The 26277-nt window shown below is 52.9% G+C and overlaps 2 protein-coding genes across 4 annotated transcripts; both read left to right on the top strand.

Moving 5' to 3' along the window:
* Positions 1-2744: 2744 nt before the first annotated feature.
* HOXD8 (homeobox D8) lies at positions 2745-4812 on the top strand. Of its 2 annotated transcripts, none has more exons than XM_074594732.1 (2): positions 2745-3446; positions 4032-4812. In XM_074594732.1, the coding sequence occupies exons 1-2, from the start codon at positions 2888-2890 to the stop codon at positions 4322-4324; spliced, it is 852 nt and encodes a 283-aa protein (XP_074450833.1). In that variant the 5' UTR covers positions 2745-2887; the 3' UTR covers positions 4325-4812. The 2 variants fall into 2 exon arrangements, with proteins under 2 accessions (XP_074450833.1, XP_074450832.1); XM_074594731.1 differs by having other exon boundaries at positions 4029-4812.
* A 3359-nt stretch (positions 4813-8171) lies between these two features.
* HOXD4 (homeobox D4) lies at positions 8172-24870 on the top strand. Of its 2 annotated transcripts, XM_074594433.1 has the most exons (3): positions 8172-8578; positions 16750-16776; positions 21731-24870. In XM_074594433.1, the coding sequence occupies exons 1-3, from the start codon at positions 8524-8526 to the stop codon at positions 22033-22035; spliced, it is 387 nt and encodes a 128-aa protein (XP_074450534.1). In that variant the 5' UTR covers positions 8172-8523; the 3' UTR covers positions 22036-24870. The 2 variants fall into 2 exon arrangements, with proteins under 2 accessions (XP_074450534.1, XP_074450533.1); XM_074594432.1 differs by lacking the exons at positions 8172-8578; positions 16750-16776 and adding an exon at positions 20907-21330.
* The last annotated feature ends 1407 nt before the right edge of the window (positions 24871-26277 follow it).

The following is a 26277-nucleotide window of genomic DNA, read 5'->3' as shown; positions in this document are numbered from 1 at the left end:
ATTGACAGGTTTTACCTTATATGTTTTCTTTTTTATTATTATTTTTTTTTCCTCTTTGTTTACCTATTTCTAATACTATGTGCGTTTATTTCAAAATGGCAGAAGGAAAACCAAACGTCTTGAAAGACGAAACGCTGCTCTTCCGTGGAAATTATTTTTAGTGTCAAACCGAACAATAATTTAATTCCTATCCGTTGGTTGCGTTAATCCATGTTGGTACATATGCACAGTCGCGTGCACACGCACACGCATTACACCGAATAATTCACAGGCATGTGGGATGAAGGGGGGGCGAACAAAGATTCATCTTTACTTTCGTTTCCATAAATCAATCCATAAATACATAAACGCACGGGCAAACAAAATAACATGTTCGAGACAAAACCCCCCGTATTAACTCCGAAACTACCACACACGGAGAATTCGCGGTGTAATATGTGGGGGAAACATGATCGAAAACGCGATAGCAGCGGTCTTCAAAGCTCAGGCGTCTTTCCTGGCTGCCATGTGTAAACGAGGCGCATTCTTTGTATGTAGTTAATTATAGCGCTGGGGAAAAAAAAAGCAACAAAACAAAAAAAAAAAGAAAAAAGAGGGTCATGGAAATGTGCGAAGAAAATGGCTCTGTAAACTCCGACCGGCAAAAAAAAAATAAAAGAAAGAAAGAAAGAAAGAAAGAAAGAAAGAAAGAAAGAAAGAAAGAAAGAAAGAAAGAAAGAAAGAAAGAAAGAAAGAAAGAAAGAAAGAAAGAAAGAAAGAAAGAAAGAAAGAAAGAAAGAAAGAAAGAAAGAAAGAGAGAGGAAGAAATGGAACCCAAAAAAACCCCAGAAATCAAAGGAAAAGCGGCTCATGGCTGAGGAGCGCAGAGTGTCCCGCGGTGGCACCGGGGCCTGACGGGGCCGTTCGTGTTCCCGGCACCGGGGCTGGGGGAGCGGCGGCGGCGCGGGCAGCGCCGGGCGGGGGGCGCTGCCTGCCGCCGCCGCCGCGCGCCGCCAGAGGGCGCCCGCGCTCCACCCGAGCGCCGCCGCCGCGCCCCGCGCACCGCTCCGCGCCCCGCGCCCCGCTCTCCGCGCCTCACCCCCCCGCCGGGACACACACACACACACACACCGGGGTTTCGCTGGTGGCACCGGCGGGATGAGCACGCCAAGGGGCGGGGGGGCGGGCCTGCCCGTCTGCGCTCCTCCGCGCCCCTCCGCAGGGGTTTCTCTGCCGCCGCTCCCGCCCTGCCCGGCCTGGCCTCTTGCCTCGCCCCTACTCCCTTCCGATGAGCTTTTGCTGCTGCCTATTCTTGTAGCACCCAAAATTTCACCCCTCCCCTCCCCCGCCTCTTTTCCCCCCAGCCTGTCCCCGGGATACACGAGGGTCCCTGAGCCTCCGCTGGCTTCCCAAAATGTTGTGCCCGCGGCCCGCGGGGACCCTGCCCAGGCGGGGGTGTCGCTGCGGGCCCCAGGGCCCATCCGGGCGCTCATTTGCGGGGCAGCCGGGCTGGTCACCTAGACAAAGCGAATTAATTGGCACGGAGGTGGGGATGGTGGTGGGGGGAGCGGGGTGTGATGGGGAAGGAGCTTGCGATGCCTTTTATGTAACCACAAATATTTTTTGTCAATTCACACCAGACGGTCACACGTGGCTCTGGCGGGGCCAGTATTATATTTCACCTACATTTTTCGTCTGTCTTCAAAATAGGGCGGACTCGAGCTTCTGGGGGGTGTCTGTCCGAAAAGCTTGTTCCCACTGCAGGAAGAAGCGGGGAAGAGAGGACTGGAGACGGCGCTTCTGGGAGCCCGGGGAGAGGGCAGGCGGCCGGGCCGCGCTCCCCCCGCGGGGGCGGCCGGCCCGAGGAGCCGGGGCAGCGCCGAGCCTGCCGGGCAGCGCCTTCCTTCCTTCCTCCCGGAGAACAGGGCTCGCTTATTTCGGACCGCGTCCCCGAGCGGTGCTAACCGCTCACCCACACATTTTTCTTTCTTTTTTTTTTTTTTTTTTCCCCTCCCTCTCTCTGCCTGGGTAATGACGTCCACCAAGGGTGAAATGATGGAAAGTATATTCATAGGCATGATTTCCATTAAGTATCAATTAACCTGGAGCCTCAGCCATGCGTGCACGGCGTCAAGGGTAAATGTGCATCTCATTTCCCAGCGCTCTGCTCGCCTGCAAGGAAATGACCCGCAGACCCCGCGGGCATCGGGGCCCGGCCGCTGCACGCTGCCGCCCTTCGGACCCCCCCCAGCTGCTCTCGCCGACACCCCCAGCTGCCTCCGCCGGGCATCGGCTCCCTCGGCCGGGCATCGGCTCCCTCGGCCGGGTCCCTGCCCTTCCCGGCCGGCGGTGCAGGCCGCGGTACGGTGCTTAGCCGAGCCCCGGGCAGCGCAGCCTGGGCGGGCCCGGTCGGCCTCGCCCCGGGCAGCGCGCCCGCGGTTATCGCGCGGGATCTGCGCGGCCGCCTCGCCCCTGCGCGGCGGGGGTTGCGGCGACTCCTGGCGAGAGCGCACCGGCGGGGGGAGCGGGGCCGCCGCGGCTGGGGTGGAACCGGGCAGGGCTGGGCCGGGTTTTTTTCTTGCCTTAGGAGCGGCACATGTAAACTGAAGCCAAAAGTCCCCCCTGAGCTCATGAGCATGTGTGTGTGTGTGTGTGCGTGTGCGTGTGCGTGCGCGGGCTGCTGTGTGCCTAATAGGAAATAGTAAAAGCAGTGAGGCAGGTCATTTTGGGAGCGATTATATTCCAGTCCTGGTCACCACATACACGGAGAGCAGGAGCGGGGAGCGCACGGTCGAGCGGCGGCGGCGGCATGAGCGCGGCGTAGAGGCACCGGCGGCGGCGGCGGCGGCGGCGGGAGCAGCCCCCCGTGCCCGCGCCCGCGCCCCCGCCCGCCGCTGCCCCCTCCCCGATGAGCTCCTACTTTGTCAACCCGCTGTACTCCAAGTACAAGGCGGCGGCGGCGGCGGCCGCAGCGGCGGCGGCGGCGGCGGCGGGGGAGCCCATCAATCCCCCCTACTACGACTGTCACTTCGCGCCAGAGGTGAGCGGCCGCCACGCCGCCGCCGCCGCCGCCGCCGCCGCCGCTGCCCTGCTCTACGGGAACGGCGCGGCCGCCGCCGGCTTCCCGCACCCCGCGCCCGGCGGGGCGGGGGGCGGCGGCGGAGCGGCCCCGGACTTTTACCAGCCGGCCGGGGGGAGCCCCACGGCCGCCTACCAGCCGCCTCCGCCTCCCCCCGCCGCGCCTCCGCCTCCTGCCCCCTGCAGCGGGGTTACCTGTCACGGGGAGCCCGCTAAATTTTACGGATACGATAACTTACAGAGACAGCAGATTTTTACGACACAGCAAGAGGCCGAGCTGGTACAATATCCTGACTGTAAATCGTCCAGTGCTAATATTGGCGAGGAACCAGACCACTTAAATCAGAGCTCGTCTCCTGCTCAAATGTTTCCCTGGATGAGACCACAAGGTTGGACGCAGTCAAAAATTTGCTTCCATCTCACGTCTGAGTTCGAAACTTTTCTTTTCCTCCTCCCGCTTCTTTCTCTCTGCTTCTCGCTCCCTGCCTCTGCCTACCGCTCTCCCTTGCCTCTCTCCCCGCGATTCCTATCGCCGCGGTGGCTTGCGATAATAAAGCGATACAGTAAGCAAACAGAAACCTCTGCAGAAGGCGGCTGCCACCCCAAGTCTTAAAGTCGCCTCTCGGACACAGAGGCGCAGCTTGACACGCTCGCCCGGCTCCCGCCGCCGCTGCCTGAAGGGGAAGGGTGCAGGGGTCGGGGGGTGCCGGTTGCCAGATAATAAAGTGACCCCGTAAACTCGGTCCAGGGGGAGAGCGTCTGCATCTTCGTGCATCTGCTGTCGCTATGTTTCCCGCACTCGTGTGTATAAAGCTTTAGGTTCCTCCGTGGCCTCTGCTTTCTCCCCCTGCGTTTCTGTGGGGCTTCCCCCGAGGGATTTCCAGAGGGACCCGAGCCCTCGCTCCCTGCCTTGCGCCTTGTTTTGAACGGCCACACCAACCTCCAAAACCCTGTGTTTTTGTTTTAAACAGCAGCGCCGGGTAGGAGGAGAGGAAGACAAACATACAGTCGATTCCAGACTCTAGAGCTGGAAAAGGAGTTCCTCTTTAACCCCTATCTGACCAGGAAGAGGAGGATCGAGGTGTCCCACGCACTAGGACTCACCGAGAGGCAGGTAAAGATCTGGTTTCAGAACAGGAGGATGAAATGGAAAAAAGAGAACAACAAGGACAAATTCCCCGCTTCCAGACAGGAGGGAAAGGAAGGGGAGGCCAAAAAGGAAGCACATGATCTGGAAGAAGACAGAGATGAAGGCCAGACGAATTAAATTTTGCCCTAAAAGCCTTTGAGAAAGGCTATCAAAAATAACCGGCGCCGTAGCCCGACATCTCGGCCCGTCTCCCCCTGTACGTGGTCCTGTCGTGAGACAAGTGACCCCGTGTCCCTCCGCTTGACATTTCTTTGCTTCGGGTGCTTCAGTTGTTTGTGGTTTTGTTTTGTTTTGTTTTGTTTTTTAACTGTATCCGGAACAATCTCTAGATTTAACAGTACATCTACTTCTTTTGGAAATTTGATACAGAGTTTGTAGCAATACATTTCTAATGATATATATATATAAAAATATATATTTTTTTGCAATCTTAAAAGATGGTGATTGCGGGAAACGACATAAACTTCCTAATAACAAATACCAATAAGCAAGACATTTAACAACGCTTTATTAATCAAGACAAGTGCACTTGTACTATTTTAATTCTTGTTCTAATCTTATGTTGAGTAAATTAAATAAATCTAATAAATTTGAAGAAAAGACCTTAGAAATATATTTAACCTTCTGCTATTGATATTTGATTAAAATAAACCAAATTTATTCAAATATAAAAATGTATCGGCTTCCTGATATCCTTTTTGTAACCCAACTCCTCCCAACCACCTTCAGAGCCTCTCCGCGTCTGGACTAACTCCCTCCTGCGCCTTTCCCCCGTCCTTCCTCCCATGCTGGGAGTTTCTGTGGAGCCTGGGAATGGCAGATTGGATACAAACCCTGATTTTCGCTCCCTGCCGCCTGCACATCTTGCCACCGCCACCGACATTTCGGAGGCCGCCGGCCACGGGATCTGCGGGGCCGGGGTGGAAGCAGCGGGGCCGGTGGCCCCAGTTGCGGGCTGAGCCTACGCCGCGGCCGAGCCCTCGGATCCCCCTCGACGTGTGCGTCTGGGCCCTGCCTTCGCCTTCTCCTCTGCCTCCCCGGGGCTGCGGGGCGGCGGGGCAGAGGGGGCCTCTGCCGGCAAACACGACTCTCTACCGGCCGCGCCGTCCGCTGCCAGCCCGGCTGGGGGGAGACAGGACCGGGGCGCACGCCGGATCCCCGCCAGCCCCGAGGGCTACTCCCGACCGGTGCGGGGCTTCTAGCCCCGCCATGCAAGCCGCGGCCAAACCGGGCCTAGCCTCCCCGCGGATGGCGGACGAGGAGAGAAATGCAAAGCTTTTGTGCCCTTGGATGGGGCTTTCTCGGGAGCTGTAATGGTCTGTCGTCCCAGAAGACGCGTAAAAGGAAAAAATAGGGCTTCCCCCCCCAAATTTATCGCACGGTTTGGGTGAGTTTCCCAGCGGAGGTCGCAGCCGGCGAGGGCAGAGCCTGCCGCACGGTTCCCCGCCGCCGCGGGAAGAGAAGTCCGCTCTCATCAGTAAAACGGTTTAATTTATCTCCCCCTCTCCCCTCCCTCCCCATTCTCCCGCTCCGCGGCGGGGTCCCGCAGACCGCGGTATCTGAGAGGACGGCCGAGAGCAGTCCTTTTTAGGAACAGCAGGCAGAGAGGGCTGAGGTATGAGGTATAAATCCCTACTGAGGTTTCTGCGTCATTTTTTTCCCCACCGCCTCACGCCCCCGTGAGTGACGGTTCCGCGAAGGGAACCGCGCCAGCCGCTGCGACAAACACGACAAATTTATATTATCTGCCTCAGAAACAAGCGTGCTCCCGAAAGGAGCAGAGGCCGAGCGGGGGCCCCCCTCGGAAACTCACATCCAGGGGCCTGGGGAGGTGTCGGGCGCCGGAACCCACCGTTCCCACCTACCCGCTCCCGGGAACGGACCCGGCACGGCACGGAGGGAACCGTCGTTCCCCGGGGTTGGGATTTGCACGGGGGGTTTGGTTCATTTCGTTTCCCTTTCTCTTCCCCCCTCCGAGCCAGGCACGCTTCCACTCCTGCAAAGCGCCAGCTCTAGAGGGAGGCACAAGCAAGCGGAGCTATTGTTCTCGGTTTATTTTAATCGCGTAATTGGTTAAAGGTTGTAAACGCGGGGAAACTGCAGCAAAGCAGTGAAGTAAACATTTTGCTGCATGAATTTGCATAAATACACCGGTACCCCCAGTGTCCAGGAAGGATGTGAGGCTGATGGCGGCGCGGTTAAGGAAACCCAAGTCGTTTGACGCATAAAAAAACCCCCTCGCTTTTCAAAATAATCCCCACTGCCAATGGCATCGGCATTGGGTCTCCGGGCAGGGAATGAGCTTCTTTCCTCTGTTGGGCTTGCGGCCGAGGCTGGGGGCAGGGCGGCCCCGACGGGCCCTGCCGCGGGGAAACCGCGCTGGTGCCGCCCGCTGCAAATCCGGAGTGCCTGCGGGGGGGGGAACGCATAACGGAGACCTTCGCATCCGAGCGGAGCACTTCCTAGGCTAATAATTGTCCGGGGAAGAGCTGCTGCCGTAGTTGTTTTTAATTTCCAGACAAAGAGAATAAAATTAAAATATTCCTGACGAAGTTTCCGTTAGCGTCGCGCTCCCTGGGCCGACTGGGAATGCAGCCACGCAGGCGAAAACTAACTTCCTTGTGCACACGTCATTTGCGAAGGCCTAGTGGTAACTGGGATCGTCCCGGTCTCATTTCTTAAGAAAAATAAGAAAAAAAAATACCCCTGTAGTTGTTAATGTATTTCCACCCCCACTCCCTCCCGTAGCCTGGCAGCTGTATCTCTCCCTAGTTTGTACTTGGAGACTTGCTAAGAAAAAGAAAAGCGAGACAGAAATTGGCCCAGGCGGTCAGCAAACCCCCGGTAAAACCGGAGCCATCGATCCCCGGAGCAAGCAGCGGTATTTTGGCAGAGAAACGCCGGAGCTGCGCGGGTGGCGGCTGCCGCGGCGGCGACAGGCCGCTTGCGACGACCGCAGTGCGGAAGTACCGCGCCTTTGGTTTCCGCGGAATCTCTCCGTTCCCACGTCGAGCAGCTCTGCGCGGCCGTGGGGCTGCGGAACCACCGCGGAAGGTGCTGGTGCCTCGGTCAAGGGACACGTTGCACGCGTGTTAAATACACGGGGGTGCAACTGCCTGAAACAGCGGGTTAAAAAAGACTCTACGCCTTTAGGTTAGCTTTTTTTTGTTAGCTCTATTTTCGAGGCAGGTACAATCAACAAGGGAGTCACTGGTGGAGGGCTCTGGCTATTCCCTGAAACAAAAACTGAGCAAGAAACACCCACAATAAACCGTTTCCGAGCTGAGCATTCCCTGTGGACACGGGGCCACTTTTAGCCTTTTCGAGTGCTTTCTAAGAATCGTATTTTCCCTCTTGGTGCCCCCGGTCCGAGCGCCCCCCGGGAAGGTTTTAGTGGGGGCGGAGGCAGCCCCTCCCGGGGAGGCTGCGGGCAGCCTGGGCGCGATGACAGCGCCCGCCGCAACCTGTGGGAACCGCACGCTTGGGGTGGGGAAGCCGTTGGGACTATTTTTAGTTCCGCGACGGCTTCGGCTTCAGTAGTGGGCGCTAAAGGAAATGCGGTTTCTTTTGGGGCCCGGCGGAGCGGGGGTGGGGGGGGATGAGGGTAAAGCCCCCTTTCGTTGGGGCAAGACACAGTCCCACCGGGAAAGCGCGGTGTCTTCGCCTCTTTGTGCGGCCCCGCGGCCGCTGCGCGGGGTCTTGCCCCGCTCTCCGCTCGGATCTCCCGCGCCCCGGCCGCGCCCGCGGGGCCCCGCCACTGCGCCCGGGGGGCGCAGGCCGCGGGCAGGCGGGACCGAGTCCTCAGTAAAAACGCAACGCGCAGGCGAAAAGAAACATGGCGCTGGGAAGCAGTATGTGCAAAATCCGCAAGGAATTGCAGTAAATTCCTTTTTGTTTGAAGAAAATTTACAACTTGGTAATAGACCTTTTTATGACCTATTTGGGCTCGTCATTGGCTGCGGCTGGTCATGTGCAGGCAGCGAGCGCTTTCATGGCCTTTTCCTGATTTCCCTGGCGAATTTCCCCCTGCATTCTGCCTTCAGAGAGCCTCAGCCCCTCTTTTCCTAACCTTTGTCTAGGCTGAGGTGTATGGCAGTCGCCCTCATGTTTGTGTCCCGCTCCCCGAAACCCCGCGGCCGGTCCCGCCACCGCCGCGCTGACATTTCCTCGGCCCCGCACCACCTCCTCTCCCGCGCCCGCGGGGGGATGCGCGGAGCCCTGCGCCCGCCGCCTCCAGCCCCCCGCTCCTCTTCCGCCGCTTGTTGCCCCCGCGGCCGCTATCTCCTCCGGCACAAGGATTGCTACGCGGGCGCAAAATGGATTACAGCGACCCTCCCGGGCTCCTCCGCAGGCGGGCAGTGCCGCGAACCGGTAAGCACTCGGCTCCCCTCGGGCTGGCCGCCGGTTCTCCGCGCCCGCGCACCGTCCAGCACCGCGGCACGGCGCCGGCTCCCCTCTCCTCCCGCCCCGCTTGGTCACCTGTCCCTCGCAGCCCCTTATTCTTGATATTACTATTGCTATTATTATTATTATTATTGCTGCTGCTATTACTGTTGCTGTTATTGCTATTGTAATTATCGATGTTATTAACAACAGTTGTGGGCGTGCAGCGGGGTGCGTGAGGCTGTTGCGCGGTCTGGAGCGGAAAAGGCGCTGCGGGCCGCCGTCGCGCGGCGATCCGCGACCCTCCGCGCCGAGGGGCGGAAGGCTGGGGAGCAGTGCGCGTAGGCAGCGGGTTTTCTTCCAGTAAAAGGCCTTTTTTTGAGGGGTGCTTTCCCCCCTGCCAAGTCTGAAGCGCGGTGTGGTGAGGCTGTGGCTTCTTTCCCCCGTGGCGGAAGGGCGGTCGCGTAACTTTAAAGCTTAACAGGTGTTTTCGCAGGAGAATGGGGGTCAGCGCTCCCGCGGGGGCGGAGGGCGCGGGGCGGCCCCGCTGAGCCGGTCGGGCCGGGGGCCGTGCCCGGGGCCAGCTCCGGTGAGCCCCCGCCCGCCCCGCCGGGGCGGTTTAAGCACGTCCTTCCCCCGCTGTACCGTGCGGGAGCCGGGACTGCGGCTCCCATCGACTCGGCGGGAGGCAGACGGGCCGAGCTCGGAGCCCCGGGCTCCTCCTCGTCGGGCAGAGCAGGAGCGGGCTGCGCCGAGCCGCGGCCGGGAGTGCACCCCTGCAGCACGGGTGCTTACCCACGTGGAAATCACGGGGGGCTAAATCGGGGATGAGTTCTGGGGAAAAAAAAAAAAGAAAAAACCCACCAAACCACGAGCAAACTCCCAGGTTTATTTTGAAATATGTAGAGGAGATAGAAGAGTCAAGAAAACTTTATCTGCACTACCTATATATGTGTATATATCCATAGTCCATTACCTATATACGTGTATATATGTATCTACACCCCTGCTTCTCTCTGTAGAACATATATTCTTTTGAAGTGCATTATTTTGAACGTGCATATATTTTACTCATCTCCTCTTCATTTTCAAAATATCAATGGGCAGTAGAAAAGCCGCTGCCTGGTATTTAGTGTTTACATCGTTGGTCAGTGATGGAAATGCACCGTGCCATTGCACTGCAGGAATTTACCGAATCGCCCTTTACCTCAAAGGCAGCCACTAATTTAACGGTAAAGCAAAATGCCTGATTAAAGGATACCCAGCGAGGGTGGAAAGGTGTGGGACGTGCCCCAGGTACATATCTTGAACCCGCAGAATAAATTCTGCTTTAATCCATCCCCGAGCAGCTCCGCAGCCTGCTAAGCCCGAGTCCCGCTACAGTCAGCGATGCTTTCCCTCATGCTTTGGCTCTTTGCACAGCCGACCGCCCTGAAGGAACTGGGGATTATTTGGGAGGAATCGTTTTCAACATAGCAACAGTCTTCAAGAATAACTTGGAAAGTATGTATTGCGTTAGGTTTCACTCTCAGAATCCCTCCTAGGTGAGACAGTAATTATAGCTGCTTGGCTGTAAATCTCCCCAAAAACTTCGAAAAATCTCGTCCTTGAGCTGTTTTGAAATTATTCGTAGCCTGGGGGAAAAGAAGAAAACAAAAGCAGGATGTTCTAACGAATTCTAATGTGCATGTGTGTGTCTGCGGGTCCATATGCTGACACATGCGGATACACATATGCATTTATGATCCTGCTGGTTTATAAGGGAGTTTGGCTTTTTCTCCTTCCTAAACGGCTTCCTTCCTTGTTTTTTCTCTTTTTCTTGTTTTGGTCTTCGGTGTTTTTTGGTTTTGTTTGTTGTTTTTTTTTTCCATTTCTTTAATTTCTTTCATTAACATTGAAGCACACATAAGTATGTGTATGCTCATAAATATACCTATGTGTTTGCGAGTATTCATAACAAACTCTGTATGTATATGTGTGTATATATGTGGCACATGAGGACTGTATTTTTATATATATTTATACACCTATATAACATGGACGCCTGTATGAGTGTAGATGTGTTGGTGTGCTTTAATTTTTGGAATACAGAATTCACATTCACATTTCTCACACCTGCTTCGTTTTCCTGACGTGTTCGACAGAATTTATGACTCATCTCATTTTTTTGTTGTTGTTGAAAGGAAACAGACGATCCCTAGCCCACACTTTACTGACGCACAGGCAGCAAAAGAACAACACCACAAAATAACCAGCAGGAAATGGCAGCCTGCACACCCTGGCAGTGCCCAGGTACCTCTGGCGCCGGCTGCCATTTGGGAAGTCAGGTTGGGCTACCGAGTAGCTGCTGCAAGTTGCCTGGAGGAGAAGTGCAGCCTCTGCTCCCCAAGTCTGGCAGGGCTTTGGTGCGAGGAGGGGAGGCGATGCGAACTGCGGACCCGGGAAACCCGATGAGACTGAGCAAAGAAATGCACGTTGGTTTTGCGCTCTTAAGAACAGCAAATCCCGCCGATTCGTTTATTTCCCAATAATGTTTCTCTTTCCCCAAGCAAATATAATTCTCACGGGGTGTTTTATGAGCGCTGGGGGCAGAAAAAAATCCGAACAAAGACAGTATTTCACCCCTCGGTTGGCAGGCAGCTGTTAAAGGTATTTACGGCTCTACTGCAGTGCGGCACTCAATGCTGCTGGAGCGGGAGAGGAAAAAACAGGAAGCGAAAGGAAAAGATGAGGCACCATAAACATTGCAGCAGGTCGCGGGGGCCGGGCGGGGCGCGGAGGAAGGGTCTCTGCCAGAGACAAGAGGCAATAAAAGTGCATTCAGCGGCAGCAGGCTCTGCCCAAACCCAGCACTCGCCTCCCATCACCCGCGGGGGAGGGGGCGGCGAGGAGCGGGGGGAGGCAGCCCGCATCGCCCACCCAGCGCCCCACGCGGGGGCGACCCGAGCTAGACCCCACGAGGGTGCGGGGTGATGGTGGGGAACCCAGCCGCCCGCCCGGCCCCGCCGCCGCTGCCCGCGGGTGGGCGCCCGCCCCGACGGCCCTGGCCGGGGTCACCTGCCCGCGGCTCCCGCCCTCAGGGCGGCCGGGCTGGGGCGCGGAGAGGAGCGGAGCGGCCGCCGGGGGCGCGGCAGGCCCTGGCCACCTCCACCAGCCATTTTGTCTCCACGGCCTCTTCCAGGAGAAGGCGCTGTAGGACAAGCCTGGCCGCTCTCCCAGCCTGGGCGAGGGTCCCGCCGCCCCCCGCCGCTCACCCCGGGCCCAGGACTCCCGCCTGCCCACGGGAGAGGCCCACCGGCGGGCGGGGGCCACGGGTGGGGTTCCGCCACCCTTCTCCGGCGTCCCCGGGGCCCTTCCCAGCTGGGCCCTGGTTGTCCCACTACCTTCCCACTCCCTGACTTCCCCACGGTGCCGGCGGGGCTCACCTCGGGTGCTCCGCTGCCCTCCCGGTCACCGGCCCGCCCTTTGATGTCGGGCAGCCACCGCTTCCTTCTCTGCCCCTTTGATGTGGGTGCCAGAGCACCGTGGCGACCCGCACCCTCCTCCTCGTCGGCTCCCTTCCCCCGGGCAGAGCCCCCGGCCCCCCCGCACATCCCCCCCTTGCCCCCTGCTAGCCGGGGCCCGGCACATTTCCCTGCCTCCGCCTCACCTGTTGCCTCCAGGCTTCATCTTCCCCAGCCGTGCCCGGACATGACCCTGGTGGCCCCAGGGCGCCCCCCCGGGCCGTGCCTGCCCCAGCTAGACGCTCCCACGGCCCCCGGCCTCCCCTCCCTGCCCCGTGCTCCTCGCGCTCTTCCCCCGCGGACCCGGGGTGCCGCCGCCGCTGCCCCCGTTTGATGTCGGGGCGCGTCTCGCCGCCGCCCTGCCCGCTCCGGGGCTCTGCTGCCGCCGGATCTGCCCGCGGGCGCGGGGTGCTGCGGGCAGGGGCCTTTGCATGCCCACATCCTGCTCGGGGAGGGCATGGGCGGTGAGGTGACTGCAGAAAGGTCGGGGTTAGGATAAAAGGAGAGAGGGCTAATGCATTGGACGCTATCAAGGCGCTCAGTAGGTCTTCAAAGTCAGAGATGGAGCCTGTCATTTTCTGGCGGTGTGGTCCTCGGGGTAGGATGCTGGTCGTCATGTCTGTCAAGTAGCATGTAGAGCGACGGTGGCTTACACATGCGATTCAATTTCCCCAAGCCTTTTATCGCAACAATTACCAGAGGGAAAACAATTGTTACTGGGTTACTTCATTCCACATCTTATCCGTCTCCAGATCGTCAGCCACGAATATGAGAACTCGCATAAAAGCCTAGAGAATGAACTGGCCAGAGCTTCAAAGTCAACTTTCACATCTGCATTTTAGAATAGGAAATGTGAAAATCCTCCTAATTCCCTTTTCAAAATCTCAGGGCTAGAATTACTCGGTTGCAGAAAGATTCATCTTGCCCCTAGATCACAGGGAGCTGTATCTCACCCATCAACTCCTCGCTGTCCCGCAGCCTCACCTTTCCCAGCCCCAGCCTCCCCGACACGTTTTCCCGAAGCACATGCCCGTCCCGGTTGCCAGGGGCTGATGCTTCCGTCGCCCGCCGTGCTGCCACGCCGCCAGCCTCGCCGCTGCTCCGCTCCTCCTGCACCCACGGGACAGTGCCCTGTCTCCTCCAAAACGTGGGCTTCTCCTGCCCACGAGGTGGGCCGAGGGAGCCGAAGCGATGGCAGACACGCGGGGAGGGACGTGACGCCCCCCGCCACCGGCACAGGGGCTGAAGCCCATGTGTGGCCCCCTCTGCCCGGGACCGGACCTCCGCCGTGCCCAGCACCGGCTGCCAGGCACGGGGCAAATGCATTGGACTCCACAACGCGGTTCCTGTCGTCCCAGCCTGTTTTCCTCACATTTTTTTGGATTTCCCCATTGCACCCTTCCCCTCACGTCCCGATACGTAGCCTCTTTGCCTGCCTTCCCAGGGGACTAGCACCCTGGCTTCTTGCAGCTTGAAGCCATTTCCCCGGAGGACAGCGAGGACGGGGGGTTTAGGGGGGCTCCGAAGGCTGCGGCGGAGCCTCGTCCAGCGGCTGCCGTGCCCAGGCCCGGGTGCCTGAGCAGAGCGTGGCGTACAACCCCGTGAAGCTCTTTCCCCTGCCTGCCCGGGGCTGGGAGCAGGGGCCGTGCCCCACCTGAAAGCAACCCACGGGTCAGCCCCACGCAGGGCAGCCCACCCCTCTGCCGGGGGGCGCCTGGCCGTATCCCCCAGGTTTTCATCGGCCGCCCGATAAAGTTGCTGAAATGTCACCTTAGGCGCTGCCCCTGCCAGCTGTCCTGGGCAAGTGAGGCTACAGGGAGAAAGAGCCTTTCCCCAGCTTAGGCCATTAATAAAGCACGAAAATTATGTCGTATGATCAAAGTATTGACACAGAGCAAGGACAACAGCGGAGTGCAAAATAACCCTGCTTTGGGAAGTAGGAGCAGGAAAGGTGATCAGGACGCTTCCTGCTCTCTGGAGAAAACTTAATTGATCAGCTGTGATTTGAGCTGCCTAAAGAGTACGGCGAGAGAAAAGCTGCCCCTTCTAGTCAGCTTCAAACTTTTATAGCCAGATTCGGTAGGAAATGGCCAAGACCGAGCAGACCAGGAGGGACCTAACTGTCGTGTTAGATCAAGTAAGAGCAGACCAGGAGGGACTTAATTCTGGCGTTAGACGGGCACCACCCAATTGATGACATTTGGTGCCACCGCCCATCAAGGAGCTGAAGCTGGCTCATTTTTCAGAGCTGAGCCCCTGGGCGGAGGTGCATCCGCACCCGCGGACCGGGGGAGCGGCCAGTCGCGTCTGTCCGCCACTGGTCCCCGACGGGGCGGCCGCGGCTCCCCGCCCGCTGGGGAAGGGACAAGCCCCTCCTTTGGAGGCACCAGGAGCTGCTGGCCGCTCCAACTTGCTCATTTTAGCCATGATAGATTGGGAGCTGATGCCCGGGTTCCTTTATGCTGTGTGACTGCCAGGGACATTTGACTTCCTGTGCTCGGGCTCCTTGAAATTCTCATTTGCTAACTCACACCCCGCTCCCTTCACACCAGGGCCGTTTTATTGTTTTATAACCCTCCTTAAACTTCCAGTCCTCAAAGATCTCATTGTGGCAGGCTTCACACTTTCTCCCTTCCCAAAGCCCGCTGCCCTTGCTATTTCCAGCAGTTTGGTCGCCTGCAAAGGTCTGTCAGGTGCCCGGCGAGCCCGCAGCCTCTGGCACAGCTCGCCCGAGCAATAGCTCAGGAGACGAACGAGTCAAAACCATTTTCCAGGGGCGCCTGACTAAAATGCCATAAACATCCCGGGAAAGGAGAGAGGGACCCCCCACTTTCCCCGCAGTATCTCTGGTTTTTTTTTCCCGACGATGGGCTTCCCTGTACCCTAAGAGAGGCACAGGAAGGTTTGAACGGGTACCCACGGCAAAATGCACCCGGGTCCCTTCTCGAGAGCAAGTTGGGAGCTCTAACTCCCCTCTCAGCAGCTTTTCCTACCGCACGCTCCTCAAAAAGGCCGGCGTAACGCCGCGGAGCTGACCTTCCGCCCATCCCCGCTATTCCGACCCAGTCCTGTTTTACAGGACAGATTCAGCGAACCTTTATTTAGCGAATAAAAGTTTAAAGCTGAAGGTTATTTATGGTTCCGCAGAGATAGGTCCTGAGTGGCTATTTAGAAGCACGTGATTCCAATAAACTTTGTTTTATGGCTTGAGAGTTGACAAGCCAAAATATAATTCCCACCATAAATTAGTTTAAGAGCATACAAGTGCAGATGCTTTCGTTCCTGGAAGCAGTAATCGGGAAAGTGTTAGCAGGGAACCGTCTGCGGGAATGCGGCCGTGCAGGCACCTCTGCTCCCGGGTCCCCCCGGCCGCGGGGGGAGAGCGCAGTAAGTCCGCCACCAGACATCCCCCATCCCCGCTGCCACCGCCGCGCTCGGGCTCTCTTTGTGCCCCGGAAAACTGCCCCCGTGGGAGTGGGGGCACCAACGCTGCTGCCCCCGGCAGCGCGGAACAGCTTTGCTGGGGGAAAATGGACAGGTAGAGCTCAGGTGGTGGCCAGGGCAGCGCCGGGATGAGCGGGATGCTCCCCGTCTGAGATTTCTGAATTTAATGGGACATCTTATTCGAAGCTAACCTTTATTATTATTATTTTTGTTATTATTATTATTATTATTAAAAATAAAAGGAAAGGGACGGTAAGGGAATGTTTAGTGACGAAATGCTGATATTATTCCACTGTCCTCGCAAGCTCTGAATGCTATCAAGAGCGGGCAGAACTAAAAAAATATATTTTTTAACAAAAATAGTCTTGGGAAGCTCTGTCTGGTGAACTATAGATACCGAGGCAATTGCTCTGTATGTAATACAATAACTCGCTAAGGTATCCTAGGAAGGCAATAGAAGGGGTGAAAAATCGCTCACAGAAAATAAACCCCCTATATTAGTATTTTACTCTAAAATAGAGGATGGCTTTCAGGAGCAGTAGACGGAGCGTGTGTTTTTGTTTTCCTTAATGTGATCTTTGAATGTATTTATTAAAAGATTTGAAGGAAAGTTCAAGTCAAATCCGTCCTTCTATAATGCAAACAAAGACGCATGTCTCGTGGTTACTGTTTGGTTAATTAGGTGGTCTTAAAGGCGACATATCCTAGAGTAATCCGAGATTTATCCTTAAAAATTTGTGTTTCTTTTTGTGCTAAGCATGGATACGATGCTGCATGGCATATAGTGACATTTTATGGGTGATGGTTTAGCAAAGGTGATCTCAATATTTCATTTGTAAGTGACTGGATTGCCACAAAACAACCCCCCCCCCAAAAAAAAAAAGGCCTTTGTTATTCTTTTTTTCCTTCAGTGAAAGAGGGAGGTCTGACTTTTCGTCCCTTTAGAAATTAGCTGGTATAAAATCTAGACTATGAATATTAAAAGTGAAAGATCACACCCCAGGCACAGGGAAAGCATGTGTTCATAAAAAAACTGCCTGAATGCAACGTGGTCCTCACTCGGAAGGGGCTTCCACCCCACCACTCCGCTGCTCGCAGGATTTACCACCAGCTCCTCTCTGCCTTCATCTATCAAATGTGGTCTGTAACTGTTCTCCAGAAATATCACCCGTATGTGGAATACAACAGTAACAAACGTTTTTGTTGCAACAGGTTCGGCAGCATGGAAGGACATCCACGGTAAGTAACCTCTTATTTCTTGTAAAGTCTGCTTTGTTTGAAAATCCTGTTTCTTCTCTTCAGACTGGAAGAATTAAAACTGGTGTATCTCTGCTGGATATTGGTACGGAAAAAAAAAAAAAAAAGGAAAAAAAGGCTATGTCAGCATGTGAAGGCTCTTGTGGAGTCGGTTTGTGGTACCATGTCGTAATCCTGGCTAGGATTAAAAGTAGAGATGCAGCCTCCCGAGGGTTTATTATCGGGCTGTACAGGTGTCCTCCTGCTCCTGAGCACCTCTGAAGCAATTAGCAGCGTTTCCATTTTACCTCGGCGGACCTGTACAGCGCCTCCCCGTGCAGATCGCGGACCTTGGCTACTCCCCCTCTTTTCTCCAAGACGGGATGCCGAGCCGAGCTGTGCCTGCTGTCTAACGCTAACCTCCTTGGGCACAGCCTGGTGAAAGGGCGAGAGAGGCGGTGGCCACTGGGGCTGTCAGCCCAGCCCAGCCCGGGCCAGCCCACGCTGCAGCCGGGTCGTTGCGGGGCGGTGGCTCCGATCTTCCGGTACTAGGTCTCTCCGGGCAAGGGACATTCAAACGTGGATTTAAAATGCTGTGAAGGCACGGAGGGGAATGGGTGACTGAGCTTTGGAGGGCAACCTTTTACTGGAGGGGGCTTTCATGGTCCCGCATGAGCTGCGCTGGGGGGGGACGAGGGGAGGGCATCAGAGGAGTGTGTAGCAGGAAATGCTGTTGGACCTTTCTGGCTGCAGTAAGGAGCTAAATGCATTAGTCCCGGTGCTTCAGACTGAGAGCGACTTGCCTCTCAAAGAGGACAAGGAAGCCCGCGGTATTTGGAGGTCCATTAGGTACACGTTGCCCCCCCTGCTTCTGCCAGCCCCGCTCCGAGCGGGAGCGTGTAGAGGAGCGGAGCTGTGTTTGTTTGCGTTTCTCCCTGTTTCCTGCTTGCTGATAAATAATCTCTTTCACTGCTTGTGCCAGGCTTCTCCTTCTCTTTTTTTTTTTTCCTTTTTTTTTTTGCCTTACGTTGCGATATTGGTTTTCGAGCCCTTTAAATACGAAATAAAGGATAGCCTCCAGCGTTGCGTTTTAATTGTGTTCCATAGGTAACTTTCCTCCCCCCGTAGCTCAGCCCTGCGCTATGTAGATGCCCTTGGCATTTTATTACAGGGCCGGCCCTAAATGTATGGATTACTTGTTTTCTGCCAACGTACATTTAGCATACTGATTATGAACCAGAACACAAAAAGCCTGATAGATCAAAAGCATTTTGTATGGGCAGTTGAACAGGAGGTGAATATATAACGCTTTTGTTCATCAATAACTCTTTGGCTTTGACCTGTCTGAGCAAGTCGTGCAATAAGGTGAAACGCAGGTCACAGCGTCTAACAAATATGAAAATGTGTAGTATTAAGCAGAGCGGGGAGCTGCTGCTTCCCCAGCCCCATCGCTTCTTCCCGGGCAGCCCTCGGCGGGCTTGTCCCCTCTCGGGGGCTGCCCCAAAGGCGAGCTCGCTTTTTTTGGGGGGGAGGGGGGGCGGGGAGTGTCCCCCTGCCTGTTCATCCGGGTGGCTAATAACCCCCCCGGGGGGGAGGTATCCCCCCTCCCCTCGGAGAAAGGAGGAGAAAGCGGGGCGAGCCGCTTAAAATAGTTGGGTAGAGATTTAAATAATACGAAAGGGGTGGGGGGGAGAAGAGATTAGGGACACAAAGTCGTTTCGAGCTGCACTTGCTGTAAAGAAGACACCGCCGCAGCGGTAAGAAAGCAGATGTTTAAAAATAGCATCCCCCAGCTCAGGCAGCTGGGAGTTGGAGGCAGGCAAACAAACCGGTACACATCGCTCGGATAAACGCAACACCCCCAAATCTGCCCTCCGCAGTGGTTGGATGTATCACACCCGCACCATTATTTGTCCTTATGGTGCCTGTTTTAAATAGTGGAAGGAGAAGAGGTTGACCGCAGGACAGCAGTGAGGAGCTGGGTCAGACACAATTCATGAACTTTTGTACTCCTGTGTGCTGCTGTCGACAAAGTAAAAATAATGAAACTTTGTGATATGTTTGTAAATGATTTCGGCTGACCTCTCGCCCTGCCCTTCACCATAAACGCTACGGCGGGGAGAACCTGGGAGGGTGCGAGGCTGCGGCTCACAGGCAGCTCGCAGGGATAATAGCTAGACCAGCATAATGGGATGAAGGTAAATTTGGAAACTCTCTGCTTCCCGAGAGCAACTAACTCCAGCCTTTAACCTCCTCTTTTTTTTTTTTTTTTTTTTTTTTTTTTTCCCCAGAAATCGCTGTTTCTGTTTTCGGCTGTTTTACTTCTGTTTCGATTTTTTTTATTATTTTTATTTTTTAATTCTCTTTCATTTGGGGGTGTGTGTGTTTCTAATTAGGGAAAAAAAAAATCTCTTCTGATTCATGTTAGCCTAAATAGATAAAGACTCTTTTCTAAATGATTTTAGCTACTATTATTCTAAATAGCGCAATTTGACCGGTAACGTCCGTTTTTCCGTAGCGAGGACGTAAACGGCAGAGAATTTAAAGTGAGCAGCAGGTCTTTCTGAGAATTTGGTAGGCGAAATTCGTCGCTATAAATTGGTGGAGAGTCGTATAGATCGATTGTAGCAATAATAACAAGCGTGAATCTTTTCTGAAATCCCACCTTCCTGCAAATCCGTATTTCAGAACTGAGTCCCAGCAGAATAGTTTGCATTCCTCAGAAGACAGTAAAGACTAAGAGAATTGCAAAGACCTGCTATATTGTAGATGAAAACAGAATGTTATTACGTTGTCTATATATACCCTGTAGAACCGAATTTGTGTGATATTCATATAGTCACAGATTCGATTCTAGGGGAATATATGGTCGATGCAAAAACTTCACCTTTCTGCAAATGGTTAGAAGTTTAAATACTGGAGGAATCAAAAGGCATGTGCGTGCTGAACACTCAGAAAATATAAAAGTTTTGCTGCCTCGCTCCTATTTGCCAGGTTTTAGGACGTCTCTTAAAATTTCAGTTGTCGTTCAGTCGTAACTCTCACTGACAGACGGTGAATTTAAACAGTTAATCTCACCAGAAGTTACAAATTTTCAGGAAAACAAAATAAATTATCTACCAATCAGTGAATGAATCTTTTAAAAGATACTCATAAATTAGCTAGATATGCCAGCCGTTAGCAAAATTTTCCTGTCAAGGGTCCAGATCGCATCAAAATATTTACGACAGCAGCAAAAGCAGCATTCGCCTCACTGGAACGTATTTACTTGTGCTCCAGGAATGATACTGATGAATGAAGACCGAATTTATCTCATTAAACCCGTGATATTTTTAGCCTAATTAAATGCCGTCTCCAGTTCAATTGATTGAACTTTAGTGGTTAAAAGTGAACGGTTTCTTGCCATCTGTGTGATTTTACAGACATACGCGTATAGATTTACACATATACGTGTGCGGTTGCGTCTGTGCGCGCATACGTATGCCCGCATATATATTGAGGCTCGCAAAGTGAATGAGAAGTTACTGATTGCCTAATTTTATTCAGCAGAACTAAATTCTGGTAACTTTTGGATGACCTCTGCGAGACAAAGACAGGACAGAGCTATTGTACATCATATTACCCTCTTCTTTGATGGCTTTTCTTTTCCTCGCCTCCTTATCAGTTTCCTCCCTTTTAATCCCACTTCGGCTCCTCGCTCCGTGTGTTTCTTTCGATATTTTTTATTTAAACCGAGGTAACGAACCCGGTGGCGGTGGTGGCTGGCAAACCAGGCGGCGGGGCATCAGCCACCGGGGGCTGAGGGAAGCCAGCTCAGACAAAAGGCTGGCCCTACCTGCGTACCGGGGGGGTGGGGTGGGGGCGCCGCCCCAGGAGTACCCCTACACCTCCGGTACCTGATTTGGGGGTGTGCGACCCGCCGGAGGGGGGGAGGGGGGGGTCAGTCGGTTACAGGGATATTATTGAGTGAAATTGGTGGAAATGCTGAGCTGCGGAGAAATCCGGTGATCGGCTCCCGCCTCCCCATTGGCCGGGCCGGTCACATGCCCGCCTAACTTTATTCAGTTGACAGCAAGTAGGAGGGCTCTATGGCAGGGGGAAAAAAAGACAACACGAGAAAAATTAGTATTTTCTACCTTCAGAAATTAATGGCCATGAGTTCGTATATGGTGAACTCTAAGTATGTGGATCCCAAATTTCCTCCTTGCGAGGAATATTTGCAGAATAGCTACCTAGGCGAGCAGGGGGCCGAGTACTACAGTGCCTCGCAGGGCTCTGATTTCCAGCACCAGGGACTCTACCCACGGTCAAACTACAGCGAGCAGCCCTTTAGCTGTAGCAATGCCCAAGGCTCTGCCGTGCAGCCGCGGGGTCACGGACAGGAGCAATCCGGCCCGGCGAGCCACTTCCCCGGCCAAGCAGAGCATTGTCCACCGCCTCCAATGTCCAACTCGCGAGCCTGCAGCCAGCAGCCGGCCCTCAAACCCCCAAACGGGTCAGCAGTTAAGCAGCCAGCAGTAGTTTATCCCTGGATGAAGAAAGTCCATGTTAACTCGGGTAAGGATCCTCTTCTTACTTTGCTCTTCTTACCCCGCTCCCGATCGTCCTCAGCGAGGCTCGCTCGAGTCCCCGTCAGACTCGGGGACGAGCTTTTTTAAGCCGAGGTAGCCAATTACACTCGTCATAAATTTTTATTGCTGAGGAAATAGGCCGTTGGCCATGCGGGGCTTTGCCGTGCAGGAGAAAACTCCATTTTGGGAGCCTGCTAGAGGCTCCCAGCCTACCTAAGCTGCCTGTGGTGCCTGCCTTAAATGAGGGGGAGAGCAGCCCGTCCATTGTAAGCAACTGGGACGAATCCAGCCCGGCCACATGCTCGCAGCTCGTAAGGTTTTCTTTTGTAAAGTCGAACCGGCAAGTCAAGATTAGCTTTGTAAAGTTCTCCGTATTTTTTTCCCAGTGAATCCCAATTACAACGGAGGGGAACCTAAACGCTCCCGCACAGCTTACACCAGACAGCAAGTCCTAGAACTGGAAAAAGAATTTCATTTTAACAGGTACCTGACCAGGCGCCGCCGTATCGAGATAGCCCACACTTTGTGTCTCTCTGAGCGCCAGATCAAGATCTGGTTTCAGAACAGAAGAATGAAGTGGAAAAAAGATCACAAACTGCCCAACACGAAGGGCAGGTCTTCTTCCTCTGGTTCAAACCCCCATTTACAGACTGGTTCCAAGGACCATCAGACTGACTTGACAACTTTGTAGAAGAGGTGAAATTTTCCATTTCATCCTTCGCTTCTGACCAGTACTGTACATAACTGACACTGCCCAAGCAGAACCTGCATGTAGCAGCTAAGGACTCGAGAAATTGTCATCTTTCTTTAAGGTACTGTTGTACAAAGGAGACAAAATGACGCTACTTTGGACTTTATTTTATTTGCCTCTGCTAGCACAACCTAAAAAAAAAAGGGAAAAAAAAGGGGGGGGGGGGGAGAGAAAAAAAAAAGAAACATCATGCAGGCAGTGGGAATTGGGAAAATATTAAACGAGACCTTCTGTCCATAAAAAGTAATAAATCATTGAAAATGAAACTGTCCTGTGTTTCAGTGTGGAATTCGAAAGTGAAGGTTTGATGCTTTATTCTGGGATTTTTACTTTTAATTGTCTTTTTATCCCATGCAATTTCGGGAGGATGCGTTTGGACAAGTTGAGGACAGGAAATTTATAGTATAGTCTTTTATTTGAACATAAAGGCTAGTAATTGTGAACTTTTTGTGCTGCTTTACCTTTCTTGGTGTAATGAAAATACTTGCTCATTTCCATAACGTCTCAGAAGATGTGCATAGGAATTAAGTGAAAACGGGTTATTTTATGTACCGATAGTGTTAGCGTATTTATTTATTTGTTACATAGAAGAGTGGAGATAAAAAGAAAAATAGTCAAACCAAAAACGGGGAAAGGGAGCTGAAATACAGTATTTCTCCTTCCCAGTCTCATAAACACATGTATAATGTTTACTTGTCTTGAACGTACACAACTTTCTTGTCCCTTTTTTTGAATTTCCTTCTTTGTGAATAGGGAAAGCGTCCCTGCTCCTTACCGTGTGCCATCCAGGGCTAACAGGCTTGAAATCTGTTTCCAAAGTCTGCTCTGCTCAGCGCTGTACTTTAAACCATCGATACCTCATTTAAAAATTAAAAACAAAAAAAAAAGAAAAAGAGAAAAAAGAGAAAAAAAGACCACAGAACCCCCAACTCCCACAACAAAAAAGCTAAAAAGGAAACCCCAGAGTGAAAATTTAGTGCGATTTCTGATATTTCTCATATAACCTGGGCCATTCAAAGCTGAATGCATTCTTTCTATCAGATTTTAAATTTACTTTCTGCCCAAGAGAGAGGCAGGCTATGTGTGTCGCTGCTTTGTTTTGTTTTGGGGTTATTTTGGTTTGTTGAGTGTTTTTGCTTTGGGTTTGTTTTGGTTTTTTTTTTTGGAAGAAAGTGATTGTTTTTAAGCAAACCACGACACATGACTGCAATGGTTGGAAATCTCAGCAAGTTGCTTTCAAGGAAAGGGGAAAGGCTCGGATGGGAGCAGAGCTGGTCTAATACCCACGGATTTGTCCCTGGCTGCTTCGTGCCAAAGTTTTAGTGCGTTGTGACTAACAAACCCAGCCAAACCAGCTCCCTCAACCACTTACACCTCCGCTCGGGCGATTTGAAAGCTCAACCCTTATCTCCTGTACCCTCAGGGCAGCCTGGGAGAGGGACCACATCATCGAAATTGTAACGAGGTGATCCTTTTATTAAAGAGAAAAGGGGGCAAAGAAGGAAACCCAGAGCGAACGCTGGAGGGAGGTGGAAAGAGTAGGGGGTAAGTTAACGTGCCCATCTCCAGGCTGGGTGCTTCCCACCGAGGAGTCACTGCTTTCTGGGCTCGCTCGGGAAAACACTGGCCAAAATGGGCTTGAATGAATTCGAAAATAAAAGGCGAGCTTTTCAACAGGAGTGTATTCGGCAGCATTAACTGTGGCCAGCGGTTAATTTCTGCCCTTTTCTCATCCCTAGAAGTCCGCGAAGTGTCTTGTAAGACTTGGCCTTTTGTTTTAGAGCCTGGAGAAAACTCTTTGTTCTTCCTTAGGGTTAGCCCAGTTCTCAGACTTGCACATGGCAATACTTGAATATCTCCACGTCGTGATATTAAAGATGGATATTCCCGCATTATTCGCATCATTGTTTCTATGACAAAAAGCACCGAGTTCATACATAGTAAAGACGTCTTTTTTCTGACGCCTTCACGTTGAGAAGCTGAAAAGGTATTTTACTGAAGTTCGGCTAAATTGCAGGAACAGGTTCACCCAGAGGACAAATTTTCTATTCGATTAGTTGTATTTCAGCCGGGAAGAGTGACCTCTAAACCCTTAACCTTTTGGACCCAAACTACCCTTCCCTTTCTCTGGCATGGAGAGCAGCTAGCAGCAGCGCTTGAGGAGGGAATTCCTGAGACAAGTTTTCAAGTTTTGTTACACCCCGTTCCTGCGGTAGCAGCCTTTCGTCTCCAGAGTTGTCCAAAGCCCTCCCTTTGCTCTTCATACGAATCTGTGGAAAGAAAAAAAAAAAAAAAAAAAAAAGAAAAGGAAAGAAAAAAAGAAAACCCACTCTGGCTGCTCTTCATGAAAATCCCCCTCCCGGACCCCCGCTGTTTAACTTGAAGTCTGTGATAAGTTGGCTGCGAGCAGGACAAACGTGTTATTCGACAGAGAGCTACCAACTTTGGCATCTGTGGTACAGTGCTGGAAAATAATGGCCTTGGATAAGCACATCCTTGCTTTGTGCTTCTTATCGACAGAGATGGCTCCCGAAGTTAAAGGGCCAAATTCTGCTCCCAGATTTCCTTCCCCCGCCCACTGAAGTCAAACAGGGACGTAGCTGCGAGCAGAATTTGTCTCATTGTCTTTTGAAATGTTAATATCTCCAGGACGAGTGTTGGGTTCAGCAGGCACAGCTCTCACAACCCTGTTCGCAAGTCCCCTTTGAGTGAGGCTGGGGCACTGTAAGTTTACATAGTTGTAATTGCGCTGTAAACTCGGAGAATACATGAACTGGAGGCATAAAGTACCAAAAAGAAATAGTTTCCAGCTGCCAATGCTCTGAAGGGTCAGGAATGTCTATAGTAACCATCAGAAGGACCCACAGGTCATTATCTCCCGTGGAAAACAAACCTGGGGTTTATTTTTATTGGGTTTTAACCCTCATCCAGAGTTATTTTGTGTAGGAAGGGGAGATGGTTATTTTTGTTTATCATGGGTGAAATGTTGTGCATTAGAGCCTTTGTTAAATGGTCGCATTGTCCAGCAATACTCTCATCTCTGTTAAAGTGTGATGCTTTTTATAGACTTTACCTATGTTTTGCTGCCATTGATTAAAGCGTTATTTATACTAATTGTCGCCTGTAGTTTTGATGTAAGCCCTCCATATACATTTGAAATAATAAAAAGTGTAGAGAAATAGATTCTGGTTTGTACCTTGAACAAACAGTCCTTACAAGGTGGGTCTCTCTTCTGTGAACATGCTGGTCCCTCCCATCATCAGTGTTAAAAGATGAGTGACTCTGCATAGCATCCTTCCAAATGTCCCTTTGAACAGGTTTGCTGATTGCCCCAGCCATAATGGTGTGACTCTAGGCCAAGCTGGAGTCTATATTTACATTTAGGCTGCAGTTAAAAGTGCCTGTCATCCATTTGCTACTGCTTTGCATTTAACAAGCCCTCCTAGAATGACTCCCGGATTTATGCGTGTGTGGTAGCAGGCAAGGAGCCACACCTGAAGTCACCTCGATCCCCACACAGATGTGTGCCTTTTAGGTGAGTCCTGGAAGAAACCAATTTGAAAAAGAAATGGAAATTTGAAACTGAAATGCATTGAGTAGCTTTCTCTGAGGTGCAAGCTTCACTTTTTTCAGCCGATACAAACGAAAGATCACAAGAAAACACAAACTTGTAGAGTTTAAACTTTCCCGTGCACCTAAGGCAAACATCTTAAACATCTTTTTTTTTTTTTTTTTTTTTTTTTCTTCCCTCCCCTGCGTAAGCACCTCAGACAACAACACATACCTCTGGCCAGGAGAAGTCGATGGCACTATTTTTGTCATAAGTATTTGTCACTGAGGGCTTGTCCTCTCCTGGAGCGTGGTCAAGGCACGAGTCCAAATAGAAGAGTCTCTTGCTCAGGCCGGGGAAGGAGCGTGGGGCGCAGAATAAGGGATGTGCCCCTACTGCCTGGAGAGCGCGGAGGGGAGGCTGCGGGTGCGTTTCTCTGCACACGCTCGCTAAGTTTAAATATCGAGGCGCATTTTGTGATTATACTTTCTCTCTCTGCTGCTTAATGGCTCCTCCTGTTACCCCCGATACATCAATACAGTTCTGTATATTATATCACCACTAGTCGTTAAGGTAAGAATGAAGAGGAAAGGCAGAGTCAATAGCAAACCCCACTCACTGTACAGTACAGT

The sequence above is a fragment of the Larus michahellis genome, chromosome 7 (assembly GCF_964199755.1).
Source record: "Larus michahellis chromosome 7, bLarMic1.1, whole genome shotgun sequence".
NCBI classification, from domain to species: Eukaryota; Metazoa; Chordata; class Aves; order Charadriiformes; family Laridae; genus Larus; species Larus michahellis.
This window is presented reverse-complemented; position numbering and strand designations above follow the sequence as displayed.

What these genes read in the sequence shown, in the direction of transcription:
- HOXD8 (XM_074594731.1), top strand. Translation starts at nt 2,888, where the DNA reads ATGAGCTCCTACTTTGTCAACCCGCTGTACTCCAAGTACAAGGCGGCG. An exon ending in TCCCTGGATGAGACCACAAG is followed by an intron (nt 3,447 to 4,028) that starts GTTGGACGCAGT and finishes TGTTTTAAACAG; the next exon opens with CAGCGCCGGGTAGGAGGAGA.
- HOXD4 (XM_074594432.1), top strand. Translation starts at nt 20,922, where the DNA reads ATGGCCATGAGTTCGTATATGGTGAACTCTAAGTATGTGGATCCCAAA. An exon ending in GAAAGTCCATGTTAACTCGG is followed by an intron (nt 21,331 to 21,730) that starts GTAAGGATCCTC and finishes TTTTTTTCCCAG; the next exon opens with TGAATCCCAATTACAACGGA.